The 15495-nt window shown below is 46.0% G+C and overlaps 1 protein-coding gene across 1 annotated transcript in view; it reads right to left on the bottom strand.

The window, feature by feature from the left end:
• The window catches only part of LOC136581801 (vomeronasal type-2 receptor 26-like), a 34375-nt gene extending 21647 nt beyond the window's left edge, over positions 1-12728 (bottom strand). The window contains exon 1 of the mRNA XM_066582424.1: positions 12481-12728. Within this exon, the coding sequence (XP_066438521.1) occupies positions 12481-12728 (248 nt within the window). The remainder of the gene's footprint in view (positions 1-12480) is intronic.
• Positions 12729-15495: the final 2767 nt, after the last annotated feature.

The raw sequence follows: 15495 nt of genomic DNA, 5'->3' as shown, positions 1-15495 counted from the left end.
TTTGAGGGCCACACCACAGATATTAAACTTCTTGTTCATTGAATATACGCAGTGGGTCCTTCCCTTTGCAATAAAGGAAAAGAAATTATATTTGGCCTGCCTGTGTCAGTCCTAAGGTCTCCGTGTACGTGTGTGCTGCGTGGACAACGTACAAAAATCAGACGCAACCAGCTACGGTTTACTGCAGGCTTGCGCCATTGTCTTTCCTGACTGGCAAATACCTGCTCTGCTAGAGTTAATAACTCTGCTACACTAAAGTTGTGTGTCACTTTTTCAGGGCCACACTACAGTTCTAAAAGTTATTGTTCATTGAATATACGCAGTGGGTCCTTCCCTTTGCAAAAAAGCAAAAACATTATATTTGGCCTGCAGGCTTGCGCCAATTTATTTCCTGCCTGGGAAATCATATCACTGGTAATACAGCATGCTGAGGGGTAGGGGTAAGCCTAGAGGACGTGGACGTGGCCGAGGACGCGTAGGCCCAAGTGAGGGTGTGGGCACAGGCCGAGCTCCTGATCCAGGTGTGTCGCAGCCGACTGCTGCGCGATTAGGAGAGAGGCACGTTTCTGGCGTCCCCACATTCATCGCCCAATTAATGGGTCCACGCGGGAGACCTTTATTAGAAAATGAGCAGTGTAAGCAGGTCCTGTCCTGGATGGCAGAAAGTGCTTCGAGCAACCTATCGTCCAGCCACAGTTCTGCGCCATCCACTGCTGCAAATCCGAATCCTCTGTCTGCTGCTCCTCCTTCCTCCCAGCCTCCTCACTCCACTACAATGACACCTGCTCAGGAGCGGGAACACTCCCAGGAACTGTTCTCGGGCCCCTGCTCAGATTGGGCAGCAGTGGTTCCTCTCCCACCAGAGGAGTTTATCGTCACCGATGCCCAACCATTCGAAAGTTCCCGGGGTCCGGGGGAAGAGGCTGGGGACTTCCGCCAACTGTCTCAAGAACTTTCTGTGGGTGAGGAGGACGATGACGATGAGACACAGTTGTCTTGCAGTGAGGTAGTAGTAAGGGCAGTAAGTCCAAGGGAGCAGCGCACAGAGGATTCGGAGGAAGAGCAGCAGGACGATGAGGTGACTGACCCCACCTGGTGTGCAACGCCTACTCAGGACAGGTCTTCAGAGGGGGAGGCAAGGGCATCAGCAGGGCAGGTTGCAAGAGGCAGTGCGGTGGCCAGGGGTAGAGGCAGGGCCAGACCGAATAATCCACCTAGTGTTTCCCAAAACACAACCTCGCGCCATGCCACCCTGCAGAGGCCGAGGTGCTCTAAGGTCTGGCAGTTTTTCACAGAGACGCCTGACGACCGACGAACAGTGGTGTGCAACCTTTGTCGCGCCAAGATCAGCCGGGGAGCCACCACCAACAGCCTCACCACCACCAGCATGCGCAGACATATGATGGCCAAGCACCCCACAAGGTGGGACGAAGGCCGTTCACCGCCTCCGGTTTGCACCGCTGCCTCTCCCCCTGTGCCCCAACCTGCCACTGAGATCCAACCTCCCTCTCAGGACACAGGCACAACCGTCTCATGGCCTGCACCCACACCCTCACCTCCGCTGTCCTCGGCCCCATCCAGCAATGTCTCGCACCGCACAGTCCAGCCGTCGCTAGCGCAAGTGTTGGAGCGCAAGCGCAAGTACGCCACCACGCACCCGCACGCTCAATCGTTAACCGTCCACATAGCCAAATTTATCAGCCTTGAGATGCTGCCGTATAGGGTTGTGGAAACGGAGTCCTTCAAAGCTATGATGGCGGCGGCGGCCCTGCGCTACTCAGTTCCCAGTCGCCACTACTTTTCCCGATGTGCCGTCCCAGCCCTGCTCGACCACGTCTCCCGCAACATTGTACGCGCCCTCACCAATGCGGTTAGTGGCAAGGTCCACTTAACTACGGACACGTGGACAAGCACAGGCGGGCAGGGCCACTACATCTCCCTGACGGCACATTGGGTGAATTTAGTGGAGGCTGGGACCGAGTCAGAGCCTGGGACCGTTCACGTCCTACCCACCCCCAGAATTGCGGGCCACAGCTCGGTGGTGGTATCTGCGGCGGTGTATGCTTCTTCCACTAAAGCACCCTCCTCCTCCTCCTCCTCCTCAACCTCTGTCTCGCAAACTAGATGTGTCAGCAGCAGCAGGACGTCGCCAGCAGTCGGTGTCGCGCGGCGCGACAGCACAGCGGTGGGCAAGCGTCAGCAGGCCGTGCTGAAACTACTCAGCTTAGGAGATAGGAGGCACACAGCCCACGAATTGCTGCAGGGTCTGACAGAGCAGACGGACCGTTGGCTTGCGCCGCTGAGCCTCCAACCGGGCATGGTCGTGTGTGACAACGGCCGTAACCTGGTGGCGGCTCTGCAGCTCGGCAGCCTCACGCACGTGCCATGCCTGGCCCACGTCTTTAATTTGGTGGTTCAGCGCTTTCTGAAAAGCTACCCACGCTTGTCAGACCTGCTCGTAAAGGTGCGCCGGCTCTGCGCACATTTCCGCAAGTCCCACACGGACGCTGCCACCCTGCGCACCCTGCAACATCGCTTTAATCTGCCAGTGCACCGACTGCTGTGCGACGTGCCAGTGCCCATGTTGGCTAGGCTCTAGGAGCAGCGTAGAGCTATAGTGGAATACCAACTCCAACATGGGCGGCGCAGTGGGAGTCAGCCTCCTCAATTCTTTTCAGAAGAGTGGCCCTGGTTGGCAGACATCTGCCAGGTCCTTCGAAACTTTGATCAGTCTACCCAGGTGGTGAGCGGCGATGCTGCAATCATTAGCGTCACCATTCCTCTGCTATGCATCTTGAGAACTTCCCTGCAAACCATAAAGGCAGCCGCTTTGCGCTCGGAAACAGAGCCAGGGGAAGACAGTATGTCGCTGGATAGTCAGAGCACCCTCCTGTCTATAGCTCAGCGCGTTCAGGAGGAGGAGGAGGAGGATGAGGAGGATGAGGAGGAGGGGGAAGAGACAGCTTGGCACACTGCTGACGGTACACATGCTGCTGGGCTGTCATCATTTCAGCGTGTATGGCCTGAGGAGAAGGAGGAGGAGGAGGAGGAGGATCCTGAAAGTGATCTTCCTAGTGCGGACAGCCATGTGTTGCATACAGGTACCCTGGCACACATGGCTGACTTCATGTTAGGATGCCTTTCTCGTGACCCTCGCATTCAAGGCATTCTGGCCACTACGGATCACTGGGTGTACACACTGCTCGACCCACGCTATAAGGAGAACCTTCCCAGTCTCATTCCCGAAGAGGAAAGGGGTTCGAGAGTGTTGCTATACCACAGGACCCTGGCGGACAAGCTGATGGTAAAATTACCATCCGACAGCGCTAGTGGCAGAAGGCGCAGTTCCGAGGGCCAGGTAGCAGGGGAGGTGCGTAGATCGAGCAGCATGTACAGCCCAGACAGTGCAACAGTCTTTAAGGGCCTGGCCAGCTTTATGGCTCCCCAGCAAGACTGTGTCACCGCTCCCCAGTCAAGGCTGAGTCGGCGGGAGCACTGTGAAAGGATGGTGAGGGAGTACGTAGCCGATCGCACGACCATCCTCGGTGACGCCTCTGCCCCCTACAACTACTGGGTGTCGAAGCTGGACACGTGGCCTGAACTAGCGCTGTATGCCCTGGAGGTGCTTGCTTGTCCTGCGGCTAGCGTCTTGTCGGAGAGGGTGTTTAGTGCGGCTGGGGGAATCATCACAGATAAGCGTAGCCGCCTGTCAACCGACAGTGCCGACAGGCTAACACTCATCAAGATGAACAAAGCCTGGATTTCCCCAGACTTCTCTTCTCCACCAGCGGACAGCAGCGATACGTAAGCAATACGTATTATGCACCCGCGGATGGAAGCTACGTTCTCTCTCACCATCCAAAACGGGGACATTTCTGCTTCATCAATCTGTGTCTAATATTCCTCCTCCTCCTCCTGCTCCTCCTCCTGAAACCTCAGGTAATCACGCTGAACGGGCAATTTTTCTTAGGGCCACAAGGCTCACTCATCTAATTTTTCGAAACAATTTTTATGTTTCAATGCTCTTAAAAGCGTTGAAACTTTAACTTGAACCAATTTTTTGTTAAACTGGGCTGCCTCCAGGCCTAGTTACCACTTAAGCCACATTAACCAAAGCGATTAATGGGTTTCACCTGCCATCTTGGTTGGGCATGGCCAATTTTTACTGAGGTACATTAGTACTGTTGGTACACCAATTTTTTGGGGCCCTCACCTACAGTGTAATCATAGCAATTTGTATGTTCTTCACCTGCACTCATGGTACAGAAGTGTGTGTGGGGTTGGCCTACACTTTAGCTACATAAATGTAACTTGGGCCTTGGCTATACTGCAGCTACTGAAATGGAACGAAGGCTGCGCTCCCACTATACTGCTGCTTCGGAATTGTTACTGGGGCCTGTCTTGAGTGCTACTATTGCTGACATGGAACGAAGACTGCGCTCCCGCTATAATGCTGCTAGTGATATGTTAGTGGGGCCTGTCTTGAGTGCTACTATTGCTGACATGGAACGAAGACTGCGCTCCCGCTATAATGCTGCTAGTGATATGTTAGTGGGGCCTGTCCTAATGCTACGGCTAAAATGTTACGAATTCTGGGCTCTGCCTATACCGCTGCTAATGGTATGTCTCTGGGGTGTGGAAACAGAGGCTTCCCAAAGACATTATGGCGGTGGCACAGGATTCTATTTCTCATTGCTTCTGTACAGCATTGTGGGCTATCGCCCCGCCACTTTTAAAGAGGGTCGCTGCCTAGCCGTGCCAACCTCTGCAGTGTGTGCCTGCGGTTCCTCCTCATGGCAGACGCACTTCTAAATAGACATGAGGGTGGTGAGGCATTACGGCAGCTGAAGGCTGCGCAGGGACACTTTGGTGTGCGCTGTGGGGGGGAGGGGGGCGGTTGGGCAGCATGTAACCCAGGAGAAGTGGCAGTGGAGTGTCATGCAGGCAGTGATTGTGCTTTGTTGGAGGTAGTGTGGTGCTTAGCTAAGGTATGCCATGCTAATGAGGGCTTTTCAGAAGTAAAAGTTTTTGGGAGGGGGGGGGGGGCCACTCTTGCCGCTATTGTGGCTTAATAGTGGGACCTGTGAACTTGAGATGCAGCCCAACATGTAGCCCCTCGCCTGCCCTATCCGTTGCTGTGTCGTTCCCATCACTTTCTTGAATTGCCCAGATTTTCACACAAAGGAAACCTTAGCGAGCATCGGCGAAATACAAAAATGCTCGGGTCGCCCATTGACTTCAATGGGGTTCGTTACTCGAAACGAACCCTCGAGCATCGCGAAAAGTTCATCCCGAGTAACGAGCACCCGAGCATTTTGGTGCTCGCTCATCTATACATACTATATATTATTTATTATACAAAAACAGAATACATTGTAATCACATATAGGAATAACACATTTAAAAATGTATTTATAAAAATCAATCATAGGTAGGATCACAATAATCTTATAGAGTAAATAGAGAAAAAAGAGGCCATGCACAGTATTTTTTAAGAAAGTGCAAATGTATGAATGTACAAATAGCAAAAAAATACTAAAAACAGCAATTGACCATTCTCTATATAGACTCCTGAAAAACTTGTAATAACATGGCTGCATGTAAGCAATCGATATATCAAAAGCATAAAAAAGACCCACCCATGATACAGAAACAGCTGTCATTCATAGGTAGGATCAAACTGATCATATAGGGTATAGGATAAATAGAGGATGTAAGGGATATATGAAAATATTGTAAACCTTGATAATAAATCTCTCTCAATGGACTAGTATAATATGATTATGTGTCAACCATGTGTAGTGTCCTAGAGTAGGGACCCTCCAGCACTTTAATATCTAGCTTCTGTAGTGTGTATGTGTGGTACTGTTAAATGTGGTAGACTGTGTAATGTCATGTGTATTGCCTTGTCTGGTGTTTGTGTAACCTAATCTTGAGTGACTGTGCAGAACTCCCCCTAACCTTAAGCAGCTCTGGGATCTGCTGAGCAAATCACCTTATATTTGTAGATATAATGGTAGAGTTTAGGTTTTGGTGAGCAGTTGGTGCAGTAGTAGATAGTGAGTGAGGTGTTTCGCAGTAGAATAGAGGAGAGTGAGGAGGCTGAAAGTGGAACTTAAGCCAGACAGGCTTAAGCTAGGATAAGTCAGGCCTAATGAATTGATCAAGCTCAGTGAAGGAGTCTCTTTCATCCCTCCTAGAGAGAGGAAGTCTAGACAGGGCAGACTCTTCAGAACCAAGAGGATGCAAAAATTAGGATGGCGCTCCTGAAATTACGGCCAAATACAATTAACCCGTGGTGTGCCTTAATGGAAATGAAACACACTTACCCGGTGTATAGCAGAGACCTTTGAATAAAGATCCCCACTAACACCCCAGATCCAGATAAGCCTGTAAAGCGATCCTCCGGAGGTCCCGTAATATCCTGCTGGGCTAGACAGTAGGAGAGTCGTGCGAATCCTCCGTCTCTCTAACCAGGGAGCCGCTATAAGAAAGTCTATATGGATAAATATGGATTTCGCGCTCCTTAGGACATATACACTCCGGTCCGTGATTACTATCCCCAACTCCGTTTTTTTGCTGTACAACGCGTTTCGTCCCGGTGGACTTTTTCAGAACCAAGAGGAGAGAGGTCATTAGCTAAGAGTCTAGCTAAGCTGAAGAAGTCAGCCTGATTGCCTTCATTCATCCACAAATACCCATCTGTAAGAATTCCCCAGATAACTTAGACTGGTGAGTCCATCTTCCTGTACAGAGAAGAAGCTAAGAAATATGTGCCTATATTTTCTGCTCAAGTGGAACTGTTGAATTTAATGCTCACTAAGAATTCTGCAAAGTGTGAACTGTTGTTAACTTTTCAAGCGTGGAGTAAACTGTGTACCTTTGGTTTACTTTGTCAAGTCTGGTTTAGACTCTTTATTTTGTCGTTACCAGAATGCTTCATTTAAAAGGTACTGGCATCTTGAGAACATTAAAACTATATCATTTCTTGCTACTGTTGTTGTTTTGCCACTGTGCACAGCTGGGCCAGTAGAGCCACCATTGACAAGCATCTTGTTTTCCGCTGTCTCCCTGCTAGGGCCTGCGCTTGGCTGACATGCATGGACATATCAGAAGCATGCAGGGAACCTACCTATTTTGCAGAAACACCCCCAATGCGCACTTCGACCTCTTTGTCAAGGGGTAATATCTCCATCACAGATCCCCTTGTATAGTCCTGTAATAGTACGTGATGAATAGCAGCTGTGAAAGCTAATGAGTAATGCATGTGTGTAAGGTCTGATAGGAAGTGACATCATAAAGTGCTCTCAAAATGCAATGTCAGTGTATTACTATGTAAACTATGGGTGTACCAAGATGGTGACATATAAAAACCTGCACATGTGTGAGGAAACGTCACAGCAACGTCACTTACAATATAAGTTGCCAAAATTCTTGCGAGATTCAGTCCTATTATACCTGGTCAGTGATAGTGGCAAATGAAGGAATCAACGTTGGAGAGAGGAAGTGCAGCGCAGCACTAATTCATCTGAACATTCAAAAAAATGAACACCCAGATGGAAAATGAGGCTGTGACGTCATGTCCAACTCACCTGACAAATTCAAACACGCTCTCAAGTAAAAAGAGTAATGAAAAACATATATAAGTGTTAATAAATAAACATAAATATGAAAGTGCCAGTGATCAAAAAAATGTGTATAGTAAGAGTATAAGGGAACGGCTGAGCAGGATTCTAGGAGAGTCAAAACACACAACTGTACCTCCATACAAGGAATTGGCTGTGCAGGACCAAAGAGGAGCTAGGTGGTGTTCTGCAGGACAATGGAAAGGCTAGGTGATATTCTGCATTGCTACGAAAAAGCTAGGTGACATTCTGCAGAACTACGGAAAAGCTGGGTGATAATCTGCAGGACTGCTGAAAGGTTGGGAGATATTCATAATAAAATCAGACAGTGAAATATATATATATATATATATATATATATATATATATATATATATATATATATATATATATAAACAGTGCAAAAGAAAGGGAGAAAAAGATCTCCGGGGAGATGCTACTACAAAGGAGCAAAAAAGAAGTGAAGCCCATCTATTTCTCTATCTACTCTATTTCTTATAAGGTTATTGTGATCCTACCTATGATTGATATATATATTTTTCCTTTATATGTTGTTCCTATATGTGATTACATTGTATTCTATGTTTGTATAATAAATAATATATGGTACTGGCTGATATACCCAACTTTGCCCATGTTAATTTGATACAGGTGTTTGCCCGTTGTTCGTACAGAAAATTTTATGAAGTAGTGGTTACTTCAGAGGGGCTGAGGAATAAAATATGTATACACAGGGGAGCGTTAGATTTTCCTCAGACTTCAGGAACCGATGTCCCTCTGCAGAATGTGCCACCCCTCTACTCATTTTCTATTCTTAAAGGTTATGCCCCTTTTTATTAAAATTTACCCCGAGACTGGAGGTTGCAACCCCTTCTTACATTTAAGGCATGCTCCATCCCTGCAGTCCATGGCCGCTTCATTATGTACTTTACAACCTTTCAGTACATGCACACAGAAGTCAATTATATTCTCCTCAGTTTATACTCATAGAAGTGAGGTAGATTCTCCTCAGTATATACACATAGCGGAGCGTTAGATTCTCCTCAGTACATACACATAGAGGAGCATTAGATTCTCCTCAGTATATACACATAGAGGAGCTTTACATTGTCCTCAGCCTGCATGTACTGATGTCCCTCTGCAGAATGTGCCACCCCTCCCACTCTCCTTGCTTTTTACCCTTAAAGGTAACACCCCTTTTTATTCAAATTAAACCCCAGACGGGAGGTTGCAGCCCCTTCTTAGCCTTAAAAGCATGCTCTATCTCTGCGGTTCATGGCAGCTGCCTTATGTACAGCCTTTAGCATATGCACATAGAGGTCAGTTAGATTCTCCTCAGTAAATACACACACAGGTCAATTAGATTCTCATTAATATATACACATAGAGGTGAGGTAGATTCTCCTCTGTGTACAAATCATTTCCCTAGGCTTTACGGTTTCTGAGAAAAGAACTGTGTCATGTATTACTGACTTTCACAGTTTTTAACGCTTAGAATTTAATATTGAAGTTGCAACCCCTTTACTTTTCTGATTAGGATGTAAACAATGGTCATGGCAAATTTCAAGCTTGCGGGTTCAGATGTGTGCTATTAGTTACATTACATTGGGGGTCACTTACTTTCGCACTTTGAATTGAATAATCAAGTTGCGACCCCTTAACTTTTTCTATTTAGGCCCTAAACAATGGTTGTGACACCTGGAAGTTAGAGAATTAGATCAGGTGCTTAACATGGGGGAAGTTGGGGGGTGTCATTTACTTTTGCACTTAGAATTAAAGTTGCGACCTCTTCATTTTTCCCACATAGGATTTAGAAAATGATAGGGCCAAAATTAACGTTTGTATGACACTGGGAAGTTACATAACATAGGGTGTCACTTACTTTTGCACTTCGAATTGAATAATAAAGTTGCAACCCCTATATTTTTTACATTAGGACATAAAGAATACTCGTGCCAAATTTTAAGTTTGTACGACACCGGGAAATTACATAACATAAAAGGTCACTTACTTTTGCGATTAAGTTGCAACCTTTTACTTTTGCTATTTAGGACCTAAAGAATACTCGTGCCAAATTTCACGCTTGCAAGACATGAGGAAGTTACATAATATAGGGGGTCCCTTACTTTTGTACTTAGAATTGAATAATCAAGTTGTGACGCCTTTACTTTTCCTATATAGGACTTAAAGAATGCTCGTGCAAATTTAATGTTTGTATGACACCAGGAAGTTACATAAGATAGGGGGTCACTAAAGCCCCATTTACACGGGTCGACTGTTGGGCAAACGTTGCCCGACACTCGTCCTTGTATGTACTCGCTCCCATGCTGTTGCAGAGAAGTGAGTATAGTTGGCTCGCAGTGGGGCGGCTGGAGGAGATTTCACTCCACGCTCTCTCCCACCACTCTCTATTCACTTGACACAGAGGCCGTTCAGTACTGAACAGCTGCTGTTTTCACTGAACGATCATTCTTCAGAATTTTAAGGAGCATAAAATTCTGAACGATAATCATTCAGTGTAAACAGCGACCATTCAGTACGGAACGGTCGCTGTTAAAGTGAATGAAGAGGTGCGACGGAGAGTGAGGAGTGAAATCTGCTCCAGCTGCCCTGCTACAAGCCAACAATATTCGCTTCTGTGCAACAGCATGGGAGCAAGTACATGCGAGGATGAGTGTCGGGCATCGTTTGCCCAACAGTCATCCTGTGTAAATGGGGCTTTACTTTTGCCCTTAGAATTGAATAATCAAGTTGCAACTAGAGATGAGCGAACGTACTCGTTACGAGTACATACGCACCCGAGCACCGCCATTTTCGAGTACAGCAGTACTCGCGCGTAAAGATTCGGGGGGCGCCGTGGCGGCACGGGGGGTAGCAGTGGGGAGTGGGGGGGAGAGGGAGAGAGAGAGGGCTCCCCCCTGTTCCCCGCTGCTACCCCCCCGCACCGCCGCGCCTCTCCCCGCCCCACGGCGCCCCCCGAATCTTTACGCGCGAGTACTGAAGTACTCGAAAATGGCGGTACTCGGGTGCGTAAGTACTCATTACGAGTACGTTCGCTCATCTCTAGTTGCAACCCCTTTACTTTTCTTATTTGGTGCTTAAATAACGCTTGTGCAAATTTCACATTTGTACGACACAGGGAAATTACACAACATAGGGGGTCACTTACCTTTGTACTTAGAATTGAATAATCAAGTTGTGAACCCTTTTACGTCTCCTATTTAGGTTCTAAATAATTCTTGTGCCAAAGTTCACGCTTGTACAACACTGGGAAGTTATATAACATAGGGGGTCCCTTACTTTTGCACTTAGAATTAATTAATGATGTTGCGACCACTTTACTTTTCCTGTGCAGGACCTAAAGAATGCTCGTGCCAAATTTTAACTTTGTATAACACAGGGAAGTTACATAACATAGGGGGTCACTTACTTTTGCACTTCAAGTTTTTACGACACCGGGAAGTTAGAGAATTAGTGGTGAATCAGTGAGTAATTGAGTCAGTGAGTCAGTCAGTCAGTGAGTCCATCAGTGAGTGAGTGAGTCAGGCCTTAGTCACACGGGCGTTTTTTCACGCGATTTGCGCATCGCATGACGGATGCGCATGCGCAAATCGCGTGACCGGCGCCGAAAAATCGGCCCAAAAATCGCCCGAAAATCTGCTCCTAGCCGCGTTTCATTAGAAACGGGCCGGAGCTGTCCAGCGCATTGCATTCAATGGAGCCGGCAATACAGCGGCTCCATTGAATGCAAGCGCTGCGGGCGAGTGTGGGATGAATTGTCGGGGAGGGGTTAAATATATAACCCCTTTCCTGCAATGCATCCTTAAATGTGAAAAAGTAAAAAAAAAGGATGTACTCACCAGCTCCCGGCAGCTGGAGATCCCGGCGGACGGCCTGCAGTGGGTGTGAAGGAGGTGTGACTCAGACTTGCCCCTGATTGGCTCAGCGCTGAGCCAATCAGAAGCAAGTCTCAGTCACACCCATTCATGAATTCATGAATGGGTGTGACTGAGATCAGCCTCTGATTGGCTCAGGCTGAGCCAATCAGGGGCCAGTCTGAGTCACACCCCTTCACACCCACTGCAGGCCGGCCGCCGGGATCTCCAGCTGCCGGGAGCTGGTGAGTACATCCTTTTTTTTATTTTTTCACATTTAAGGATGCATTGCAGGGGAGGGGTTATATATTTAACCCCTCCCCGACAATTCATCCCGCGCACGCCGGCAGCCCATTGCTTTCAATGGAGTCGGCTGTATTGCCGCTCCATTGAATTTAATGGGCAAACATCGTTCTTCTCTGTCACAGCTGTTACAGCTGTGGCAGAGAAGAATGATTTGTCTTCTATATGTTCTCAATGGGGTCGGCGCTGCTGCCGCCGGCCCCATTGAGCGCATATAGAGAAGAGAACAGGAATCGCAGATCGCAGATAGGTGCGATCTGCGATTTCTGTTCCCTAATTTATCGGACGAGCGCATAAAAAGCGCTCATGTGTCCGATACCATTGAAAAGCAATGGTTTAAAAAAATCGCCGGACGCATGCGCATGCGCAAATCGCGGCAATAAACGCCCGTGTGACTAAGCCCTCAGTCAGAGCTTTTGCCTTTATATATACATATATAGATGTCCTTACTCCATTCTTTTGTGCTGCAATCTAATATATGGTAGAGTGGTATGCAATACTGATTTGTTTGGCATTTCTACTAAATATCGGCCTTACAATTATATGGATACCCTGTGTTATTTTTATATACGATGTGGACATGGCTTAACGCTGGCAGCATTTTCTGTATCCAGAATTGATGAGGTGAATGGATGTCACAGCATCTCTGAATCCTTAACTATACGAGTCTTGCTTACATCATGCAGAAAAGTGAAAACATGTACTTTGCCTCCGGAAGCGTCTTGCCAACCATCAAAGAATTGACAGAGAACATCCCTCCGATGATGATGTCTCCATCCTGCACATATTCATAGTCCTCATAGGCCGTTACAATTTTTAGAGCACAAGCTGATAACTGGTCATTGATGATGGAGGTAAAAGTTGGCACAAGTAAAAGGAGAAGCAAGAAGATTTTCAGTGGATGAAATCCTGTAAAGCTGCACATGCTACCAGCAGGTCTAGAAATATTCTATACACAAGGTGTATAGAATCTGCCGCATCTGGCTGTGCAAAGAGCCTGAATCTTGTCAGACGTCTTATATAGAGGCTGATAACAAAGAGACCTGATTTTAGATTCTGCTGTTCATCACCAGTGCGACTATTCTTATTATATGTAGAGTCTGGCGTCATCAGCTGCAAAAGAGAACATTTTATTTTTCTTCTTTCTATTTTCTATCTTTATTCTAGTCATGAAAAAAAGTCACTGATATTTACAGTAAAACAATTACATCCTATTATCTCTCTCTCTGAAAATGTGAAAAATTAGTTATAAGAATTGGAGCTCTGTTTTTCTGACACATTAAAAATAATTAATAATAATATAAGTGTAACTGTGCTTTCCAAAAATGTTTGACACGTCAAAGGCCTTCATAAGGAGAGGCCCAGCTGCTGAGACCTCCACCAAACACTGGAATGAAGCAAGGAAAGCACAGCACTCAGAGCTCCATTCATCAAAAGATTTGATATGTCGCCTGATACCTGTGTCGTCCACCATTTCTCACGACACAGGTATCAGGATACGAGGCAGATACTAGACTTACAAAAATACAAATGTTTATTACAACTATTTACAAAGCTTGATTACAAACGGTTAATAACTAATTGTAAACAAGTTGCATGCTTCAATGTTTTTGTTCCATAGTCCTGACACTAACTAGCACTATTAAGATCAGGGTTGTACCACTGGATTGTCGAATTGCCAATGTGGCTCCAATATACAAAAAGGGGTGACGAAAAGAGCCTAGTAACTACAGCCCGGTAAGTCTCACTTCAATAATTGGAAAAATATTCAAGAGGTTTCTGAGAGACACCATTCTGGTATACTTCAAGGAAAACAATGGTATAACTCCTCATCAGCATGGGTTCATGAGGGGTCGATCATGTCAGACCAACCTGATTAGCTTCTACAACAAAGTATGTTCTAGGCTGGACCTGGGAGAGTCTTTTAATCTTGTATATCTGGATTTTTCTAAAGTAGTTGACATCATGCCCCATAATAGGCTGATATATAAAATGAGACAGCTCGGTCTAGGAGAAAATGTGTGTAGCTGGGTAAAGAACTGGCTCGGAGATAGAAAGCAGAGGGTAGTAATAAATGGTTCGTACTCTGATTGGGCCACCGTTTCTAGTGGGGTGCCACAGGGTTCAGTATTGGGCTCCATTCTGTTCAATATATTTATCAATGTCCTGATAGAGGAAATCCACAGTAAAATATCGATATTTGCAGACGATACAAAATTATACAAGATAACTAATACAAACGGAGGACAATGGACGGCTGCAAATGGACTTAGATAAGCTGGGGGCTGGGGTAGAAAATGGCAAATAAATGTAACATTATGCCATGGGCAGGAGAAACAGATGTCACCAATATACACTAAATGGGGTATACTGCTAGGGAAAAGTCATATGGAAAAGGACTTGGGGGTACTAGTTTACTGTAGACTTAACAGGATCAATCAATGCCAGTCAGCTGCTGCAAAAGCAAATAAAGTCTTGGGGTGCATTAAAAGAGATAATAGGGAAAGGAATGAGAACATTATTCTTCCACTATATAAGGCACTTGTCAGACCTCTCAATTCTGGACACCAGTACTCAGCAAAGACATTACATTGCTTGAAGGAGTTCAAAAATGGGCAACTAAATTAATAAATGGAATGGGAGGACTGGAAAGCTATCACAATTGGGATTATTGACCCTAGAAAAATGACGGTTAATGGGTGACCAAATAACTCTGTATAAATACATTAGGGAACAATACAAGGATCTCTCCCATGATCTGTTTATACCCAGGACTGCGACGGTAACAAGAGGGCATCCGCTACGTCTAGAAGAAAGCAGGTTTCATCACCAACACAGAAGGGGGTTCTTTACTGTAAGAGCAGTGATACTGTGGAACTCTGGCTAAGGGCATGATGATGGCAAAATTGATAGCGGAATTTAAGAAGGGACTAGACGTTTATTTAGAACACAATGAAATTACAGGATATGAACATTAAATAACCAGAAGGGTTGTTGAGCCAGATCTTCCAATTGCCGTACTTTGAGTCAGGTAGGACCTTTTCAAATGTTGATTCAGGAAGTATTCTGAGTGCCGTTATGGAGTCGGGAAGGATGTTTTCCCCCAAAAGAGAGTAAATTGGCTTCTGCCTTAGCGGGAGTCTTGCCTTACTCTGGATCAACATGGAGAGAGGGTGGAAACAGGCTGAACGGGATGGAAATTTGTTTTTTTACAGCCTAGCTTACTGTGTTACTATGTATCAACTCTTTATATATGTTCTGCAGTTAACAGTTAGTAACCACAATATTAAAAATGCACTTTAAATAAAGAATAAACAATATAGCAACATTAAGTAATAATTCAGCAATAGGGGCTTGCTGCACTGAATCCAAAGATAACACAATTTTATGTCCAAAATCTTGTCTGCGTAACAAGTGGATGCATACACATAAGGTAAAGTTCCGGTAATACTCTGCTTCAACTCCAGAAATGTCCTTTTATTTTCTCTTCTGTTTTAACCAAAGGGTTTCCTTGGATCTTACTGGATAACGTGTTATGACTAGTAGGCCTGCTTAGTCCCTATCAGTCTGTTTGTGTGCACATGTGTAGTTTTTTACCGAGCACCGTTCTCACTTCTGAAACTCAAAATCTACTGGTTACCCCCGAACCATCAAACTGTAGTGGGGCTTTGGAACTTTTTCCTTTTCAGAAG

Source organism: Eleutherodactylus coqui, chromosome 11, assembly GCF_035609145.1.
Source record: "Eleutherodactylus coqui strain aEleCoq1 chromosome 11, aEleCoq1.hap1, whole genome shotgun sequence".
NCBI lineage: Eukaryota > Metazoa > Chordata > Amphibia > Anura > Eleutherodactylidae > Eleutherodactylus > Eleutherodactylus coqui.
This window is presented reverse-complemented; position numbering and strand designations above follow the sequence as displayed.